Genomic DNA, 21,439 nt, shown 5'->3' on the forward strand with positions numbered 1-21,439 from the left:
AACTGAAATATTCAAGAGCGACATGACACTGGTGTTGTTTTTCTTTGTCTTTATTCTTTTTATTCAAATACGATGAAGAGAAACTGATGACAAAGTGCCGCCCACCTTGTTCAAATAGGTCTCACATCTTTCATCATGTCGAAATACAAAAGTTGTGTGCGCCACAGTGAAGCACCACCGGGATGCCACTTGGACCGGCGGGACCCGAGGCGGCGGCGGCGGCGAGATGGAGGTGGAGGAAGAGGAGGGAGGAATGCGAAAGAGGACCTCAGTGCTGGATCCTCCTGATGGACTGGATCTGGGGTGTCTGAGCGTGAGAGCCGAACTCCCGGAAGGACTTGTACTCGCCGCCGCGGCAGTCCGACTCCACGATGTACTGCTGGCCTCTGTAGCCCGGATACTGATAGCACACGAACCTGACAGAGAAGAAACAGGAAAAACGAACTGGTTAGCATCAGCAGCTAACATGCTGGACATCAGGCGCAAACAGATTAGCATTCGATGCTAAAACGTTTGACATTAGCAGCTAAAAGATTCACTTCTGAAGCTAACATCTGCAGCTAACAAATTAGCGCTATGAGTGCGTAGCAACAATGTCGTGAGTAATTCTGATAGTGTTGACTGGCGACAAACCAGTTGGTTCCTGTAAGTCATGAAAAGCATGCAGTCAAGAATCAACAATGGCGGCGGCGGCGTGTAAGCGACTTACGCTCCGCTCTGGATGCGCATGGATCCAACCTGGTTGTTCAACCAGCCCATAGCCTGCAGGGAGGGGTAGTCGTCGGACAGTTCAAACTGGCGACCCATCATGTTCTCCGTCTCGTAGATGGTCATGCGAGCGTCCTTGTGATTCTGAACGCGGAGAAGAAGAAGAAGAAGAAGATGAGCCAAAGTGGCGCGAGATCGCCGCTACCGTTGTTAGCATCTTACGGCGCAGCAGATGGGCCTGAAGGAGATCATCCTCTCGATGCGGTACGAGTTGCTGCCGCTGTAGGCCTCGAACCGAGGGTAGTCGCCTTTCTCCAGGACGAACTGCTGGCCGCAGAAGCTGGAGTGCTCGTAGCCCAGCCAGCTGGAACGCGACAAGTAAGTCAGTACTCGGTCCCGTTACCTTGTGAGTTCACGTCTACGGCAAGTGGGGTCCGTTACAAGTTTGAGCTAATCGGGTCCTAAAATGACACAATGAGTTTCCGGCTTCTGGAAAACGCCTCACTCACGACAACCCTCATTCGCGTTCCACCCCGTCGTCCCGGATAGGAGCATACGTACGCGCCGCACTCCACCTTGAGGGAGCGGATGTTGTCCAGGCCGCACTCCAGAATGTTCTGGCAGCTGGCCGTGAACTCCACGCGCTTTCCCTGGAAGTGCTCCTGGTCGTACACCGTCATCTGCGCGCGCACACACAAACGCAACTGGCTTCATTGCGGGAATCCGTTGGCGTCGCCGTTGGCGTGTCTGTGGCGTCGGCGGGACTCACCTTCCAGGGGCCGGTGGGCGGGGGGTTGGTCTGAGCCATCTTCTTCCTGGGTGGGAATAAACGTGGCAAACGGTCAGGTCGGCGGGACCAAAGAACACACGGACTCCAAAAACGGTTCTTACCGAGCAAAGTGCTGATCTGAGTGACGCAGGGTTCCACTGACGGGGCTGCCGAGGCGACGGGTATGGGGGGCTTATATACACCGCACTCCGGGGGGCACGGGTCGGAGGCCCCGTGTCAGCATTTTGCTTTGGAACTGACGCCTTTTGTTGCCACACTCGACGCTCAAATCAGGACACGTTGCGTTTGGCGCTGCTGATCCACTTCGCACTTGGATCTCATTCACTTACAATAAAAGGATTTGGACCCTCGTAGACGACAATAGACGTTTATGAATGGCGTGCGTGCGTGCGTGTGTGTTCCTTCACCTCATTAGCATATTCTGCACCCAGAGAAACAAAATTGGGCTCGAATGACAAAATACGGGCAGGAATGCGCGCGTGTGCGTGCGTTTCTGCTGATGCGTGTGCCTCAGACGGGACAAAGAAACGCGCAAACTCAGCAGGCTTACGTGAGGCGTTCACGTCGCATCACACACACACACACACACACACAGACACACACATTACTAACAACTAGTTGTGTCAAACATACGGCTTGCGGGCCAGAACTGGCCAGTCAGAGGGTCCAATCTGACGAGGAGGAGGCAGCCAAAGCATTTTTATCAAACATTGACTGCTTGCTGGACTATTCGTCGGGTACGCGCCTCAGCGACCAATCCCGCTGGAGGCGTCGACAAAGTCTTGATGCGATGCAGGGATGGCGCCGCATCAGGGCCCCGGCAGGAATCTGTGCAACCTCTGTTAAGACCCTCCTGCATTTTATTTCATACCCAAAAATATATTCATAAATGATTTTCTCGATCCCGACTTTAGGGGAGAGAAAAATCCCGGTGCCTGATGCGATGACAGGTCATCATGAGATGTTATTCGTTCTCGCTCTTCACAAGCAGCCGGCACAGTTCAGCTCACCCTTTGAAAAGTTGACAAGCAAACAAGTTGACAGGAGCATCGGCACCACCTAGTGGTCGGAGGCAGACGGGCCATGCTGCAGTTGGAATGGAAATAGCAGAAGGGGACACGCCAAGGAAAACAATGGACTGGTCGCCAGTCACAATTGGCCGTAATGCCTTTCTTGACGCAAAGCAAGCTGGGATTTGGAACCCGCAACCTCCCAACTGGCGAGCACGCTGGACGACCACCGCCGCAGCCTGATGCAGTACGGCGGCTGCAGAAACCGGCGCCATCCAGATCGGCAACGTCATTAGCATCACTATTATCATTAGCATCCTGTTAAGGGTTTCTTCATCATCATCATCATCATCGTCATCATCATCTCCAGTATCCTCAAAGCGTGTGTGGATTGGACAAACAGAAATGGATTTGGAGTGATGCAATCTCGGGGAGGCTGAAAAAAAACAGCTGCCTGAGATGGCGTTCCCGTGTATCTCTGGTCAGGAGGGTCAAAAAGCCACAAACGTCACCCCGAATGCTCGTACTCGAACCATGAAAACATCATCACCAGCATTGTCATCGTCAGATTGTTTTCATTGGATGCTTCATTCAATTCATAATTTAGTGCAAACACACAAAAGCACAACACAAACACAAGTATACGTGCACATTTTCACACGCGGGTACAAAAACACAAAGTGGGTGTTTTTGATGTCTTCGTACATGTCAACATGATGAAGGTCAAAGTCTGCGCTCATGTTTGCTCTCAAAATCAATATAGCGCGTTTTAAAAACACGCTTTGACAACATTTGAACACAAAACATCATGATGATCGTGTGTGTGTGTGTGTGCGGGCGTGTATTTGTGAAAAGCAAACATGACTAGACCAATGAGACGGCTGGACGTCCCCACGTCAGCGTGTTTTTCGTCCCCGTCCTTCTGCCATTTTCAACTCGGACCGACTGCTCGCTTGACGTCGTCGTCGTCGTCGTCTCGGAGGAAAAACGTTTCACTTCCGAACGTTATTTCTTCTTTTCTTCTTTAATCGCCGCCATGGAGACTCTGCGCATCTTCATCATCACAATGATGATGATGATGATGATGATGGACGCCATCTTGGCAGCAGATGGTACATCAACTCTGACGCACGCACACACAGAATCATGACACGATACACCTCCAATGTCATCGCACACAATTTTTACATATAACACACATGCGTGTGTGTGCGTGTGCGTGTGCAGAGACGTGCTCCGGCCGCTGCGGTTCCTTCGACCCATTGAAAAAGTGTCAGTGCGATTCCATGTGCGTTTACTACGGGAGCTGCTGTCACGACTTTGACCAAACGTGTCCCAAGAAAAGTGAGTGACCTTGACGTGTGCGTCCTCCAAGTGCGTCCTCATGTGAAGCGGCAGAAACTCACGCGTGTTTCTCTTGCGTGCGTTTTGTGCGACCTTCAGCGGCGCGTGGCGACACGTTCGAAGAAGCGGAAGGCAACCAAACCACGTCGGAGACGCCGGTGGACGTGTTGGCTCCAACCGCGGTGCCGACATCCGCCTCGTTGACGACGTCCAGCGCGGCGCCGGCCAGCACCGAGCAGCCCGGGCCTCGGCGCCCGACGGCGCCGCCTACGGACCGGGACGCTGCCATCTGTAGCGCGAGGCCCTTCGACGCCTTCCTGCAGATGAAGAACGGATCGGTGTACGCCTTCAGAGGTACGCTTGCTACGGAACAGACAAAATACACAAAGAATCATATTGCGAACATGAGCATTTTGGACCGACCGGAGACACGCGAGGGACGGAGGAAATTCCGGTCATTGGAAAGGAATAACTTGTTGGTCTGACTGGGTGTTAGCATGTTAGCATGTTGTTTCTGACCTGAAAAATGGCGGCCTCCTCGCAGGCGAATATTTCTTCGAGCTGGACGACAAAGCCGTGCTTCCCGGTTACCCCAAACTCATCCAGGACGTGTGGGGGATGGCGGGACCCGTGGACGCCGCCTTCACGCGCATCAACTGCCAGGGCAAGTCCTACATTTTTAAGGTGAGCCAAGCTAGCGTAGCAGAAGCTAATGCAGTGTTTCCCAAGCTGAATGCCAGTCAAGTAAGTTAACTCATTGACTGGCAGCCATTTTCACTGACGCAACCCCCTTCGCTCCCGGCTGTTGTACTGGATTTGGACTGATTTTGCAAGGCCCACAGAATATTGTGTTCTATTGCTATAAGAACATGGAACCTACCAAAAGAAAGATTAGAGTCTCTTCTTTCATCAGGAAAAAAGTATATTTATTTCTATCTGTTTTTGTTTTACAGCAATTAGCATTAGAATATAGCTAAGTTTCATCATTATTCACTAATCTGTTGAAAACACTGGGAAAAGAGCTTGTTGCAACATGGCCCTGGTTGATCTCTTATACTCATCGGCCACCCGCTGGCCGTTTTTTGTTGTTGCTATAACTAGTCTTCTGTATGCTCTAGCATGAATTTTTTTTTTTATAAATACGTCTTTGGGACACTTAAAACATTTAAAATAGAACGTATTTATACGTTTTTGGGAGCAAACAAGTTAAGGCTGTTTGACCTCACTCCCGCCGTCGGCCCCCAGGGAAGGAAGTACTGGCGCTTTGATGGCAACGTCCTGGACGAGGGTTTCCCGAGGGACATTTCAGAGGGCTTCGATGGCATTCCGGATGACCTCCACGCCGCCTTCGCCGTCCCCGCACCCAATCACCGGCAAAAAGAGAAGGCCTACTTCTTTAAAGGTACGCAACACGCGGACTTCCCTTCACTGTGCCCTTGCGCTCTTCACGCATGTCCTCGTCAGGTGATCAATATCACGTGTACGAGTTTGTCAACCAGCCGAACCATCACGAGTGCGTCCAGATGAGTCGGTCTTCACCGTCGCTCCTGTTCTCGCGCTACACCGACCTCTTCTGCGACCAAAGTCTGGACGACCTCTTTACCGAACTATTTGGGGGCGCAACCTCAGGTCAGACTCGGGCACAGGACCCTCACGTCGCGTCCGCCATTCTCATCCTCGTTTTTCATCTGGGCCTTCAGCCGGCAGCCTCTCGTCCGGGCCGCACCTCATCAGCAAGCACTGGCCTGGTATCAGCCCACCGGTGAATGCGGCCATGGTGGGGCGCGTCTTCCTGAGCCCCAAACCCACGTCGCCGCCGTTCGCTAGGAGGCGAACCTCACGCAGGTGGAGGAAGCCCAGCAGGAAGTACCGACGCAGGCAAAGTCGACAAACGCTTTTCGATGACTTCTGGGTCGACTTGTTTGACTACGGCGACGCGTCAGAAGAGGAGGTCGCCACCGTGGCGCCGGTGCGGGCGCAGACGCCCGCCAGCACGCCGGTTCAATATGTCTACTTCTTCAAGAGAGGTTTGTCGCCGTGCGTGCTGTGACGTGCGCGCCGCGGCGTATATGACGTGCGCGCGTGTTGTGTGTACAGATCAGTACTACCGAGTGGACCTGCGCACGAAACGCGTGGCACCGGCCGTGCCGCCTTACCCGCGCTCCATTGCCAAGTTCTGGATGGGCTGCGAGCAGGAATACGCTCCTGACACAACGCACGCTGAAAAGAGATAAATAATGAAGTTCATAAATAAATTCATAAATAAATGCCAATACAACAGCAAATGGAAATGTTTCTGGACATTACACTTAACTGGCTGCCAAGTAGAGTTTGGTTGAATTTAACGTGTTGAACTTTCAACCAATAAGAAACCTGGGAAAAAGGGTGACTCAGCTGCGCCCCCTGCTGGACCACTTCATTTACACACCAGCACCACCACATACTCCACTTTGTGTAATTGTGACTTATACACTGTGAAGGGCCAAATATGTCAAAAAACATAAATAAATAAACGTGAAAATAAAAACGGGTACAAACATATATTTCAAAAATTACATGCAAAAAATATAAATGGAAAATAAAAACAAGTTTGATGTTTAATTGTCCTGTATTTGTCTTTTGTTTTGTTATTATTTCACGTGCTCATTAAAACCACGTCATGGAAAATGACGTCAGCAGGGTTGCGGCGAAAAGCCTGCGTCGCGTGAAAAGGCACCGCTGGGATTCGAACCCAGGATCTCCTGTTTACTAGACAGGCGCTTTAACCAACTAAGCCACGGCGCCGCCTCCCGCACAGACGTAATACTTTTTTAGCCAAATAACAGCAGCACGGATATTTGCACGAATATAAACTATGTCGACAACAAATGGTATCACCAGGGTTTGTATCTGCACGGGTTTAACTGCACCCAACATGACCACAAAAACGCAGTCTTGCTTTTAACCGCACCTAACATGACCACAAAAACGCAGTCTTATGTTCAGACTGCGCCCAGCGTCCCAAGTTCACTAGAGTTCAAGTTGAACATTCCATTTTCTTTTATTCTTTCTACGCGCAGCTAATTCATTCTTTCACACACTAACTAGCAAACCAAATCGTGTACAACCAACATGAACTCTGTGCGCGTGCGTGTGTAATCTGAGACATAAACCTTTGCCTGAATGATGTAAATGTTGGCTGCTTGACCTTTGACCGACGTCCTTCCAAACTTGCACTTTCAAGAAATTACGTTGCCCAACTATCCCGTTTTGTGGCATTTATTAAGCCGTTTCCCTCGTAAAATGTATCAAATGTATTTTTCGAATTTTTACAACTAAATTAATCTGTATTCATTAAAAATGATTGTAAAAAAAACAATATGCCATTTAAAAATGGTACATTATATAAAATATCTAAAATATTTAAAAAGTATTTCTTTTTTTTTAAACAACTGGTCATTTAAACAGAATTAAACAATGATACATTTGAAAATGACTACTTTATGAAAATAAAGATGTCTCTAGTTGGACATAAACAAATGTTAATTGAATAATTAAAAAATGTGATACATTTAAGATGTTTTTATTTGATTATATAATTAGTTAATTAAATGAAGTTAATCATTTTAAAATTATGAAAATGCAGTAGACTACTTGACGTGTGAGGTATTTTTTCAAACTCCTGCAGTCCAACGTGGCCGCGAGTACAAAGTTTGCGCGTGAGTGACGTCACGGAAACTGTGTGCGTGACGTCTGCAATCCAAAGGAAACTTTGAAATTGCTCCTCTTTCCCGAACCGCTTCAAATTACAAAGCGGATGCAGGACTGGAAGCAAACATTTTATACTATTATTTTGTCTATTGTTCATGTTTTGTAATGTGTTCTGTAAAGTGCTTTTTTTTTCTTTTCTTTTTTTTTTACAGCTGCAGCTGTTGTGAAAGCGCTTTATACATAAAGTTGAGACGTTACATAAAGTTGTGTCACCTTGTTACATGCAATGTGACCGCTTTTGTTGTCTACCATTATATTTGTTGAAACCTTACTGGACGGAAGCTAGCAGCATGTTGTTGACTGCCAGGCCCCGCCCACAAGGAGGCGGCCATAGCGAGAAGCGACTCCGAGTCAAGACCGGCTGACTGCTCGCACCGTCCACCTTAAACAACAATTGTTATTGCACAAGGTAAGGTCCGAATACGAACACGCTACGTCTTTGTGATCCGCTTCGGGTTCCGGTTCACCTTGGGGACTGCTTGCAAAAGCGGAAGTGCGCGCGAGCTCGAACCGAAACGAGTCGAATAGGAGATCCGCTGCTCGTGCACGCGCGTCGCCGTCTGCTCGCTGTGGCGTGAGTCAGCCGCCACGCACTCAAAAGTTTTGGTTTTATTTTGTGTCGGCGACGTGCCTCCTGCCAAGTGCACGTGACCTCGGCAGCGTGCGCGTGCGCGTCTGGAGCGCTTTGTTGACCGACGGTCAACAAATTTGTTGACCGTCGGTCAACAAAAGGGCCCTACACGCACACGAGCGTCTCGGAGGACAGCGAGCGGCGCCATCCCATAATAGGCCGCCAGGAGGGAGACGCAAGCAACGCTTGACGTCTTGATTAATAATTGGAAGAAAAAAAATGACCATTGAGGAATTTAAGTGGACTGACGACAAGGCCCGCTTCTCGGGAGCGCCCACTTCAGTACTGTACAAGTTGTTTATATTTTCCAAAGTAAAAGCAGAACTTTGCAATTGTCTTATTTTGAAGAGAGCGTGTCTGCCTTCATGCACTGGGAGAACGTTTCCTGCTGAGAGGCTAAAATTCATAGGATTTGGTCAATTGAAATGATGTAAGGTCTCACAATGATTCATTGATTATAAGAATAATGATCAATTATAAAAAAAAATAATTATCAAATATCTACTTGAGATACAAGTTGAATTTGTTTGTGTGACCACGCTTGTAATTTCAAACGCTCGTAGCATTGAAATTCAGGCCCAACTCATTCCGATTTTAGAAGGCCATGGCGATTGGGATATGTATCAGGAAAAAAACATTCTGATAACCAATGAATCAACAATTGGGACGCCTGGGCTTGATGTCACACTTTTTTAGGTCTTAATACATTTTTTGGAGTCAATACATCATACATAAACAAAATGTGTACCAGATTTTATATTCATGTAATTTTCTTATTTTGTGTCAGTGCGGAGTTATAAGCAATCAATTATTGTAAACATGTGACATGTTGCCCCACCATTGGGTAACTTGTCTCACTATATGGGGGACGATGTCACACTGGATTCTGCATCTAATAAAACAAGGGCAAAATGATTGTTTTTGCTTCTTCTTCTTTTTTTTTTACTTGAAAGTGAACATTGAGCTGGTGCATTTTTCATTGGCCTATTGTTTGCATACGTCACATGTGACAACAAGCCCCAGTCTCCCCTAAATGTAGACCCTCCTGACGTGTGTGGCAGGATGTCTCGCGAGCAGCAGGCGGTGGCGGGCGCCAGGCGGGCCTTCGAGACGGGCCGCTCCAGATGTCTGGAACATCGCATCCGGCAGCTGCGCAACCTTCAGCGCTTCCTGACGGAGCGCCGCGATGACATCGCGCAGGCCTTGAAGAAGGACCTCAACAAGGTGGACTGAACCGAATCAACGGCAATCCAAAAGCAAGAACGCTGCCGAAAGCTCATCGGGGGGGGGGTGTGTTTGCGTCTCAGAGCGAGGTGGTGGTCCAGCTGTACGACACGCTGGGCCTGGAGGAGGAGATTGGCCTGGCCGTTCGCAAGCTGAAGGAGTGGGCGGCGCCGCGGCCAGTGGAGAAGAACCTCCTGACCATGTCGGACACGGTCTACGTTAAGGCGCAGCCTCTGGGCGTGGTCCTGATCATCGGGGCCTGGAACTACCCGTGGGCCGTCACCCTGCAGCCGCTCGTCGGCGCCATCGCTGCCGGTACGACGCCCATGTGCACAACATTCCACCACATCTACCAACCTACAGTCGACATGGATCAGTACTGTGCACCCCCCCCCCTCCCCCTCCCCCTCCCCCTCACTAGTGTTTGCATGTAGTTCTTGAGAGTGGAATTTTTTGACACTGTTGTTGCTGTGTGGTCATGTGACTGGTAGCTGCTCAACTTCCTGTTCTAATGTCCATACTTGTTTGGCTCAAAGGCCAAGTCAGGTGACAGGACTTAAAATATGTTGCGTCGGCACATAGAAGAATAAAGTAACTTAGTCATGTTTTTTGCGTCAGTCTTCCTCTCGTGAGGACAAATAGGATGCGCACGCATAACCACACACACACACACGCAAACACACACGCACACATACTTTGTAATGCAAAGTGTGTGCGTTAGCATGACACTGCAGCCTTTGGTCTGCTGCTCAGCTCAGCCACTCACCGAGATGTCGTCCGCCAGGTAACGCCGCGGTGATCAAGCCGTCCGAGGTTAGCGTGCACACGGCCCAAGTGATGGACGAGCTGCTGCCGCTCTACCTGGACAAAGTAAGACACGAGCTTGGACACTTTTGATTCTGAGATCTCACCAATATCGGCGATATCACCAAATGCCGTTTTTTTTTTCTTTTTTGGCATTTGTGTGCCGCGTAGGAGCTCTACCCGGTGGTGACCGGCGGCGTGGCCGAGACGCAGGAGCTGCTGCGTCAAAGGTTCGACCACATCTTCTACACGGGAAACAGCTCGGTGGGGAAACTGATCATGGCGGCGGCCGCCGAGCATCTGACGCCCGTCACGTTGGAGCTGGGCGGGAAAAGTCCGTGTTACATCGACAGCAAGTGCGACATCAGCATCGCCTGCAGGTAGGCCGAACCTTCCGACCGACGCGCTCGGGTTTGATTCCTGAAGAAACGTGGTCAATTTTGTTGCCGCGGTCCGTGTGCAGACGGGTGGCGTGGGGCAAGTTCACCAACTGCGGGCAGACCTGCATCGCGCCCGACTACATCCTGTGTGAGCCGGCCCTGCAGCAGCGCCTCATCCAAGAATTCCAGAAGGCCATTAAGGTGCTGTAGCGACTCCCAGTTCCAAACGCTTTTGTCGCTTCACCTCTCGAACCTTACAATTCTCATGAAAACCTGTTCAGGACCTCTTCAACTGGTCCAGAATGCCACCACAAAGCTTTGGTGTATCTCTTCGGTTGCCGTTTAGGACCAACTACAGTTTTAGTGCTTTTGAAATTAAATGTACTAACTTGGGTTTTTTTGGGTAGGAGTTCTACACGGATGAGCCCAAGACGTGCCCAGACTACGGCCGCATCATCAACCAGCGCCACTTCAAGAGGATCATGTCCATGATGCAGGACAGCACCATCGCCGTGGGCGGAGACAACAACGAGGAAGAGTGTTTCATAGGTGACACTTGTGAGACGCGCTCCTGCGGGCCGACGGGTCCGGCTGACGGCTGACGGCTAACAGAACATCTGCGTGTGCGGCGGTCTAGCTCCCACGGTGCTGCGGGACGTCAAGCCTGACGCCAAGGTGATGCAGGAAGAAATCTTTGGACCTCTGCTGCCCATCCTGACCGTCGATAGCCTGGATGAAGCCATCCAGTTCATCAACAAGGGCGAGAAACCTTTGGCCCTGTACGTCTTCTCTGAAAACAACGAGGTACCACGTTCGCTCACCTGGACCCCTGCGCGAAATGTTACTTTGCTACTAATTGTCAGGCCGACAAAAATTGTGGAATTGTTGTGTAGGGCGCCTCAGGGCGACTTTATCAGTGTGGTCTACCCGTTTCATGTCAAAAATATGTTTGTACTTTATGCAAGACCAGTCCTTAAGGACACCCAGGTATGAGGACATAACAACCAGACACCCGGGTATGAGGACATTGCAACCAAAAACTCAAATATTGGGACATAACAACCAGACACCCGGGTATGAGGACATTGCAACCAAAAACTCAAATATTGGGACATAACAACCAGACACCCGGGTATGAGGACATTGCAACCAAAAACTCAAATATTGGGACATAACAACCAGACACCCGGGTATGAGGACATTGCAACCAAAAACTCAAATATTGGGACATAACAACCAGACACCCGGGTATGAGGACATTGCAACCAAAAACTCAAATATTGGGACATAACAACCAGACACCCGGGTATGAGGACATTGCAACCAAAAACTCAAATATTGGGACATAACAACCAGACACCCGGGTATGAGGACATTGCAACCAAAAACTCAAATATTGGGACATAACAACCAGACACCCGGGTATGAGGACATTGCAACCAAAGACTCAAATATTGGGACATAACAACCAGACACCCGGGTATGAAGACATTGCAACCAAAAACTCAAATATTGGGACATAACAACCAGACACCCGGGTATGAGGACATTGCAACCAAAAACTCAAATATTGGGACATAACAACCAGACACCCGGGTATGAGGACATTGCAACCAAAAACTCAAATATTGGGACATAACAAGACACCGGGTTATGAGGACATGACAACCAGAGACCTGGGCATGAGGACATAACAACTGGACACCGGGGTATGAGGACATGACAACCAACAACCCAGTTATGGCACATAACAACCAAAAACTCAGATATTGGGACATAACAAGACACTGGGTTATGAGGACATGACAACAACACACCCGGTATGAGGGCATGACAACCGTACACCTGCGTATGTGACCCAGTGAGACTCCATTATTATAACTCAGAGCAGTATAAATTGTAAATTGACTTTGGAACACCACAAGAGGAGTTAGTACACGTAATAAATGTAGTCATCTAGTAAATAATACAACTTCCATAACAATCAAAGGGCGCATCTTTTCAAGGTGCCGCATTGCCTCACCTGGACCCTTGGACAAAAAGTTACTTGGCTACTAATTGTTGAGCCATTCAGGGCCAGAGTGTGCTTTTGATACAAACATGACCTTTGCTTCTTTAACGCGTTGCTGTCTTGGGTGAAGGTCATCAAGAAAATGATGGACGAGACCTCCAGCGGAGGACTTTTGGCAAACGACTGCCTGGTGCACTTTTCAGTCAGCTCGCTGCCTTTCGGGGGCGTTGGTAAGCGCGCACACACCCTGTGATAAGATTCCACCTTTAGACCCTCACAGAACTTTAATCCTTCCAACTATTTAATCATTTAGGCCACAAGTCAAACTTTAGCACTTTGACACACACTAAACAGCAGCACTTCGAACCTCGCCAGAACTTAAGTCTTTCAGTCCTTTAGAGAGTCTCTCGTCAGCCTTTGAGCTCTTCATATTTGAACCCTGCAGACCATCAACCTCTCAGAACTGTCGTAGTAGTAAAAAATGTAAATCACAAGACCGGACTCTCCAATTTTAGGACTAAAATGTAATGGACAACTCCACTTTCAACATTTTGTGCCAGCAGTTTCGAAAGAAAAAAACGTTTTTAGAGATGTGCACACAAATCTAATTGAGAAGACTACATTTTGATTTTAGGGTTAAGTTTTTGATAAAAACGGGGGTGGGGGGGGGGGGGGGGAGTTTGTGAGTACAAGCGACACATTAGCATGCTGGGTAACTCCAAAGGCCACATTTGCTCCTCCCACCTGACATCAGCTGGTGAAATTGTTGTTGACGTCTGCGACAGCGGTTGGGCACGAGGTGCTGGCCTCTAGTGGTGATTGTGGTCATGTGCGCCGCGTTCGGCAGGTAACAGCGGGATGGGCTGCTACCACGGCAAGCACACCTTCGACCAGCTGAGTCACCTGCGGGGATGCATGATCAAGGCGCTGAAGATGGAGGGAATGAACAACATGCGTTATCCTCCTCACACGGCCAAGAAGCTCGACTGGGCGCGCTTCTTCGTCCTCAAGAAGATGAACTTCGGCTGGATCCGACGTCTGCTCGTGCTCGCCGCCTTCGCCGCCGTGCTGGCCATCGTCGTGCAGGTGAGGCCCGCTCTTGGCAACTTTCACCTAAAAAAAAAAAGAAAAGAAAACAAAAGAAGCCTAATTCAAACATTTATTTAAAGAAGGGATGTTAGTTCCAAACAGCAGATCTTCAAGGTATGAGGTCAAAAATGGCCGCCAACAAGCTGAAAATGAAGAATGTGGCAAAATGCTGTTTGCTGTTTTACAGAAGTATGGCCTGGTGTAGAAGCGCTCGCGTTGAAGACCACCCGCGTCCTGCCCCCTCAACTGACCAATCACTTCACACATTATTTGCATACATTGAGCTGCTGATCCATTTAACCCGCCAATTGTGATTTGTTTTTAACATTACAATTTGTTCGTCAGTCACATGACGAATTGAAGGACCAAACCCCGTTTTAAAAAATATGTTTTTACATTGAAGAAAGTCAGTTTCATTTCACGAGGCTGCCAGCAGCCTGAAGTCTCCGGAAGGTTCACACCGACCGATCTGCACTTTCTTGTTTGTCCGGGTTAATTTCAGAATCTTTTTTTTTTTAAAGCACCTCATGTTTGCATTAAGAAGCAATCGAAACTAAAGCGTAGTCGCCGTTTGTTACGCGAGGTTCTCACAACACTTTGTATTTGATCAGTATTCATGCAAATTAATCTATTTGAGATGAATATTCTAATAAATACATTAACATCTGCCTCTTAACTGCTTTGGAATGAAGATTGTGTATGCTCCTTTTCAGGCTATATTTACAGGGAAAAAATTTGACGGCCGCTGTGTTCAGGGTCCCTGAAAATGGGGGGAGTCGACATTGGGGGCAAAATATGTCCGTGTGTAGTACTACATACCCCCAAGTAGAGGGCGCACTACCTGGATGGTTGAGAGTTATTTTCCATGTTCAAGAAAGTGGTGTTATAAAACGGTGCACCATTAAAGCCACAAAGGAAATAGTTTAACCAAAAGAAGAGATTGGGGCCGAGAACCATGTGTTTAGGTCCACCCCCACGTTCAGCCACTCCTCCATCGGCGCGCTGCAGCCCGCGCTGTGGGCACAACTCACTGGTATGAATATATAAACTGGATTTTTGAAGCCGCCATGTTGCTCCTCCCAAGAAACGTTTCTCGGCATACGATCCTATACATGTACAGTATCGAAATTGGACAACATTTGACACAGTAATTAGTAGAAACAGCATAATTTATTATTAATTTTTTACATAAACAAGAGGACTTCAGACATTTTTCAACTTGCATTAAATACATGTATAAATTATATTCTTAATGAGGAAGAGGAAACTTGTATTTTTATTTATTTATTAAAGAATAACTAATTCAACAAAAGATGCCTCTTCCAAATCTAATATTGGGGTCTAAGGATTTGAGTGATAAAAGAAAAAGGGGTTTTTCAAAGCAGCACTGTTTTTTTACTTGTTAAAAATTAGCGACCACCCTGTGACAACCTGACCCCCCCCCCCCCCCCCCTGCCCTGTACTAACTGCCTACGAGCTGTGTATGTCTAATCTGTACATATACCTTAAACAGTAGTCTGCTCGCGAGATGGGAGGAGCAAGATGGCCGGCCTGTGACTTCAACGGCTTGCACGGGCGTGTATGGGCTATTGTCATATATTCAGATCAGTGGCAGAACTCCTCAATTTGGATGATCTTTGCAATGACGTGACTTGACCTGCAGGAGTCAGTGTTTACATTTTAAAGACCAACTAGAGCGGAGTACACACCCACCTTGCGAAGGTGAGATGATGCAGTGCCTCAAAAGTGACCACAGAAGAAGAAGAATCTTCACTAAGCGCTTTGGTTGGAGTCCATCATGGATCTTCTTGTGTGCCTGACGCTTGTTCTCGCTGCGCTCTTCTCTCCGTGTGCAGGTAGGACATCTTGTCCCAGATGAGCTTCTTTTGGAATTTCAAATGCTAGACTGGACAAAAGTATTGACACTTGGCAAACTTTTACTTTAAGTGAATGTACATTTCTAGAAGATCTCGTAGACTTTGTCTTTAATACTGTGGCTATTCTCCAATGTAGCTTGTCCCAAAGGTGTTTCTTCCATTACTACATCCTTGCTTGAGCTTCAGCAAAAAGTCCCAATTGTCCAACATGTCTTCCCATTGGGAGTGAAGGGCAAGTGTGCTATCAGAGTCGTTCGCAAGGAGCCTAGATGTGTCCCAATACTTTTGAGCGCAAGACGATTCGAGTGGGCCTAATTGTTGGAACCAACATTTTCATTGCAATATAGTCAAGACTGTGGATTGTCACCATGACAAAACACCAAGTGTCCTGCTGTGGTGTGTGTGTGTGTGTACTTGTACATTACTACATTGTGAGGACCAAAATACATCTTTAACGAACAGATTGAGGACATTTTTGTGAAGTGAGGACATTTTGGCCGGTCATCACAACTCAAGATCTCTTTTTGAGGCTCAAGACTTTGTTTTAGAGTTTAGGTTTGAATTGGGTTATGGTTGAGGTTAGGTGAAGGGGGTTAGAAAATGCATTATGTCTATGGATGTCCTCACAATTATATAAGTACAAGTGTGTGCGTGCGTGTGTGTTGAGTCTCACGCTCGCAGGTGTATGAGAGGGAATAAAAGGACGGTGAGAAATGAGAAGGTGACAACGAGCATTCATTCAACTTGTGAAAGGACAGACGAGGAGGAGGAGACGGCGGATCAAGCACGATGAGAAGCGGAGAGAAAAAGAGAAGACAAAGAGTCGATCGTATCCACAATTGACGCACATTGTGCTTTCTGAGGACGAATCAAGTTTCAATTTGTCCATTTTTTTTCTTTAAAGCTCGCATTGTGCAAAATACGCGAGCGTTCCACTCATGAGCACCACAAACACTCATTCAATCAGTCGAACTCGCTTGCTGTCAGCTACAACTAATCGATTAGCACATTCATCGACAACTATTGTAAATCATCGAGTTATCATTTGGAGACCCGATTTCAATTGTCCAAATGCTCGGAATTTCAGCCTCTCAGCTGGAAATATTCTATGCTCTAAAAACAGTTGGGTCAAATTTAACCCAACGATGGGTGAACAATGGACCGATTCTCTACTTGGGTCAATTTGACCCAACTTGGGAGTCAAAAATTAGCCTTTCAGCATAAAACAACTCATAAATATTGGTTAGATCTTTTACTTGGGTCAATTTGTATAAAACAACCCAGAAAGTCGGGTCAAATCAATCAATCCATTTTTGATCCATAATTGGGTTACTTTTGTCCCAACTCTTTTTAGAGTGTACGATTTCTAACGGTGATGGTGTGCGTGTGCGCGTGCGTGTGTAGGTGGGTGGTGTTACGAGAACCAGTACTCCTGTGACGCCGCTTGCAGAGGTAAGAGCATGTGATCTCTCAAGGTGCAGTGACATTCTTGCGCCGGCTGGGGGCGCTGCGAGGTGCTTGCCACTCTCATCATATCCAACACAAAAAAAAGCACGTTTTTGCGTTCAACAAGCATTGAAAGGCTTTCAAGATGGCCATTTGAAGGAAATTCTGCTCTTTTTTTATAACAAAGACGTGTGAAAATGATTATATATATATATATATATATATATTTTTAATCAAAGCGGTCGAAGTAGAAAAATATTTTAATTAATTAATTAATTAATCATGTTTATAGCATTTGGGAAGTGTAAAGAGTAAACAGCCATTTGTGTACGCACAAGCTGTGATTCTTTCATGTTTATAATTGACACTGCTAATTGTTGACATAAAATTCAATTCAATGATCGATAACAAAAAAAAAAAAAGATTTGATAGCATGTCTGATTTGGGAGCCCGAAGTGAGAACATGAAGCGCTACTTTTCCTAACCGGGACTGATGTCGATTTTTTGACATTGGACATGACGAGAGGGCGTACCCATGTTCCTCGAGACTAACCCGTCCGCCCCCCGTTTTTGGGCTCAGACCCGAGCGGGTGGTTTTCGGACTTCCCTCGCTGCGGCGGACTGCGCCAGTCGCCCATCAACATCGTGGGCCGCAAAGTTCACGTCAACACGGCGCTGCCCCCCCTGGAGTTCATCGGTCACAGCGAGCGGATCAACATCACCGTGGAGAACAAAGGACATTCGGGTAAACAAGACGCTGACGCTATTTCGGGCCTTATTGGCCAAAAAGCCGTAACCCGTGATTGGGAAGTACTCGATTCCTTATTTCAATCTTGAGTCCATTTGATTAGGGAAAAGGGAATGAGCGAATGATTGCGAACAAAAATTCACAATCATTCCCGAATCTACAATCACGACCACACGATTTTGATTGATACACTCGAATCGAGGACTGATATTTTGATATCATGGACTACATTTGGACAGTGGTTGACTCACCACCCTGCTGCTTCTTCTCTCCGCCCATTTTTCTTCAGCTCACTTCCACCTGCCCCAGTCGGTGCGCCTGACCGGAGGCGCTCTGCCGGGTCACTACCGGGCCGCCCAGTTCCACTTCCACTGGGGGGCCAGCGGAACCCCCGGATCTGAACACACCATCGACGGAGAGAGATTCCCGATGGAGGTTACTAGTAACCTCCACCCACATCATTAACAAACTACCCACCTGTCTGTCTGTCACATGTACATCTGTCTACCTAATTGCCTACCTTATCAACTCCATATCTATAATATATACTTCATACCGTAAAACACCTGGCCACCCATATCTACCAACCTACACTGTAAATTTGAGTCTAAGCGGAGTCTATTTGGTCCCACTCTAAACAGTAAAATTTACACTTGGAAGAGGGTAAAAAATTCAGAGTAAATATTACTCAAATTATTTTTGCTGTGTACGAGGGAATTTTCCTATCCCATGACCATTTTTTTTTTAAATTATGATTTTTCACAGAGAAATTCTGAGTAAATTTTGCAAGGGCAGATTTTGAATACATTTTTTATTTTTGTTAAGGTCACTCAAGGGTTGAGGAACAAACCCACAACTTGTTTGGCAGAGTCTACCATGTGAGCTATGTCTCCCAAGCTGAAGGTCGTGAGTTTATTCCTCAGCCCTTTTGGAACTTTTTTTTATTAACTAGTAAAATGTACTAAAAAATGTCCTTCTAAAATGTACTTGTAATTTCAGAGTGAAAAAACTTTACTATGTTGTTGTCATGTGATAGACCAATTCTCTCGTACGCAGTAAATATTACTTTTTGAGTAAAATATTTTACTCTCTTCAAAGTGTAAATTTGACTTTAAAAAAATGACTGTTTGTGCAATATCTATCCACATGTCCCACATCTATTTACAACCTCTATATACCCTTGGAAAATATCTAGCTACCTTTCTCCAACATCTGGCACACGTCGCAAACCTTTCTAGCCTTCCTCCTCAGTAGCAGTCCGCGCCATTGAGCAAGCTTGTGTACCCTTCCTCCAGCTTCACATAGTGCACATCAAGGAGCCATATGGATCTCTGACAGAAGCCGAACACGACATGGCAGGAATCGCCTTGCTGGCCTTTCTGTTTGAGGTAGCGCACGCACGCACGCACACACACACACACGCACGCAATGTCGTCATCAAACAGCTGACTGGGAGCTGTGCTGACAGGAAGCCACGGAGGATCATCCTCACCTGGACGCCGTCATAGCAGCTTTGGGACAAGTACGACACAACGGTAGGACCAAACAGACAAAGGTGGTTTCCTCACCTGCTGCACCTGTGCTCCAGCTGTGCTGCACCTGTGCTCCAGCTGTGCTGCACCTGTGCTCCAGCTGTGCTGCACCTGTGCTCCAGCTGTGCTGCACCTGTGCTCCAGCTGTGCTGCACCTGTGCTCCAGCTGTGCTGCACCTGTGCTCCAGCTGTGCTGCACCTGTGCTCCAGCTGTGCTGCACCTGTGCTCCAGCTGTGCTGCACCTGTGCTCCAGCTGTGCTGCAGCTGTGCTCCAGCTGTGATCCACCTGTGCTCCAGCTGTGCTCCAGCTGTGCTGCACCTGTGCTGCACCTGTGCTCCAGCTGTGCTGCACCTGTGCTGCACCTGTGCTCCAGCTGTGCTGCACCTGTGCTCCAGCTGTGCTGCACCTGTGCTCCAGCTGTGCTGCACCTGTGCTCCAGCTGTGCTGCACCTGTGCTCCAGCTGTGATCCACCTGTGCTCCAGCTGTGCTGCACCTGTGCTGCACCTGTGCTCCAGCTGTGCTGCACCTGTGCTCCAGCTGTGCTGCACCTGTGCTCCAGCTGTGCTGCACCTGTGCTCCAGCTGTGCTGCACCTGTGCTCCAGCTGTGCTGCACCTGTGCTCCAGCTGTGCTGCACCTGTGCTCCAGCTGTGCTGCACCTGTGCTCCAGCTGTGCTGCACCTGTGCTCCAGCTGTGCTGCACCTGTGCTCCAGCTGTGCTGCACCTGTGCTGCACCTGTGCTCCAGCTGTGGTGCACCTGTGCTCCAGCTGTGCTGCACCTGTGCTCGTTTCTCATCCAGGCTCCACCGCCGTCATGTCCGACTTCCGCCTGAGCGACATCATCCCGCCGTCCGAGCAGCTGCGGGGCTACTACCGCTACGTGGGCTCCATGACGACGCCGGGATGCGAGCAGGCGGTGGCGTGGACCGTCTTCCTCAAGACGCTGCCCGTCAGCAGTCGGCAGGTAGGCGGGCAGGGGGCGGGCGGCGCCGCGCGGCTGACGTACGTGCGGGTTAAAACGGGCGTGTTCCTCGTCAGCTGGACGCCGTGGTGCAGCAGTGCCGCTTCTGGACGGGTCAGCCCATGACGGACATCTTCAGACCCACGCAGCCGCTGGACGGACGCGTGGTGTATCGATCCAACTCGGCCCACGCCGTCATGGCCTCCGCCCTCTGGCTTGTGCTCACCACTGCCGCCACACTCAGCCATTAAATCCATCAACACGCACACACAACATATACTGCACATGTACATTCAGTGGTACAAGTTTTCATTGGTTGCAGCTCGCACCACCCAAAACTCCAAAGTTGTGTCATTGAAGGTACAAAAGTCTATACTAGCATCAAATTTGTGACAATATTATAGAAAATTTATCCATTTCAATATCTCAACTAAGAAAAATGAAACTCATATTGTATAGGTTCTCACACACAGAGCAAAATATTTGTCATTCCTTTTCAAGAATTTTGATGATTTTGAGCCATTTTCAGCAGTCAAAAGTGAATATTTTGTCCAGAATGAATTTGATAACTTCATTATTTTTCTCGTACAATTAATATTTTTTTTAAACTATTTTTTTGTTAACTGAAGATGACGATTGGTCGTTACCTACTTCCTCAGCACAGGTGATGTCATCTTCAGTCGACAGCAAGTGGAAAAAAAATGTTTTTAAAGGTATAAATTGTTCATGAAAAATAATGAAGTTATTACATTAATTCTGGACAAAATATTCACTTTTTTTTGTGCTGAAAATGCGTCAAGTATCCCTTTGAACAAAACCTTTTAAGAATGGAAGTAGGAATTGGATTGTATTTAACTCATTGACTGGCAGCCATTTTCACTGAAGCAACCCCCTTCGCTCCCGGCTGTTTTACTGGATTTCGACTGATTTTGCAAGGCCCACAGAATATTGTGCTCTATTGCTATCAAAACATGGAATCTACCAAAAGAAAGATTAGAGTCCCTTCTTTAATCAGAAAAAAAAGTATATTTATATCTGTTTAGTTTTGCAGCAATTAGCATTAGAATGAACATTGAAGTTTCATCATTATTCACAAATCTGTAATACACGTAATAAGAGTTTAAATTTTCC

At 47.7% G+C, this 21,439-nt stretch overlaps 4 protein-coding genes and 1 non-coding gene across 5 annotated transcripts; 3 read left to right on the plus strand and 2 right to left on the minus strand.

Annotated features, from left to right (window-relative positions):
- Positions 1-34: 34 nt before the first annotated feature.
- Positions 35-1,722, minus strand: LOC147161185 (beta-crystallin A1-like). The gene is made up of 6 exons (XM_086098707.1): positions 1,600-1,722; positions 1,478-1,523; positions 1,270-1,388; positions 931-1,072; positions 710-852; positions 35-416 (listed from the first exon to the last, which is right to left on the minus strand). Exons 2-6 carry the CDS (start codon positions 1,514-1,516, stop codon positions 269-271), a joined length of 591 nt encoding a protein of 196 aa, XP_085954833.1. The 5' UTR covers positions 1,517-1,523; positions 1,600-1,722; the 3' UTR covers positions 35-268.
- A 1,677-nt stretch (positions 1,723-3,399) lies between these two features.
- vtnb (vitronectin b) lies at positions 3,400-6,137 on the plus strand. The gene is made up of 8 exons (XM_086098706.1): positions 3,400-3,620; positions 3,736-3,852; positions 3,952-4,206; positions 4,397-4,536; positions 5,098-5,254; positions 5,317-5,481; positions 5,553-5,879; positions 5,950-6,137. Exons 1-8 carry the CDS (start codon positions 3,545-3,547, stop codon positions 6,084-6,086), a joined length of 1,374 nt encoding a protein of 457 aa, XP_085954832.1. The 5' UTR covers positions 3,400-3,544; the 3' UTR covers positions 6,087-6,137.
- A 425-nt stretch (positions 6,138-6,562) lies between these two features.
- On the minus strand, positions 6,563-6,636 carry trnat-agu (transfer RNA threonine (anticodon AGU)). Its single transcript has one exon. It is a non-coding gene; the product is annotated as a tRNA-Thr (tRNA).
- A 1,213-nt stretch (positions 6,637-7,849) lies between these two features.
- LOC147161188 (aldehyde dehydrogenase family 3 member A2-like) lies at positions 7,850-14,417 on the plus strand. Its single transcript, XM_086098348.1, has 11 exons — positions 7,850-8,011; positions 9,295-9,457; positions 9,541-9,772; positions 10,242-10,327; positions 10,433-10,641; positions 10,725-10,842; positions 11,049-11,190; positions 11,279-11,445; positions 12,783-12,882; positions 13,500-13,738; positions 13,929-14,417. Exons 2-11 carry the CDS (start codon positions 9,296-9,298, stop codon positions 13,944-13,946), a joined length of 1,473 nt encoding a protein of 490 aa, XP_085954474.1. The 5' UTR covers positions 7,850-8,011; position 9,295; the 3' UTR covers positions 13,947-14,417.
- Positions 14,418-15,539: 1,122 nt separating this feature from the next.
- Positions 15,540-20,559, plus strand: ca4c (carbonic anhydrase IV c). Its single transcript, XM_086057607.1, has 8 exons — positions 15,540-15,597; positions 17,023-17,070; positions 17,645-17,809; positions 18,102-18,247; positions 19,108-19,200; positions 19,281-19,347; positions 20,148-20,311; positions 20,386-20,559. Exons 1-8 carry the CDS (start codon positions 15,540-15,542, stop codon positions 20,557-20,559), a joined length of 915 nt encoding a protein of 304 aa, XP_085913733.1.
- Positions 20,560-21,439: the final 880 nt, after the last annotated feature.

Source organism: Leptonotus elevatus, chromosome 16 (genome assembly GCF_054856555.1).
Source record: "Leptonotus elevatus isolate MCC_2025b chromosome 16, RoL_Lele_1.0, whole genome shotgun sequence".
Lineage (NCBI taxonomy): Eukaryota > Metazoa > Chordata > Actinopteri > Syngnathiformes > Syngnathidae > Leptonotus > Leptonotus elevatus.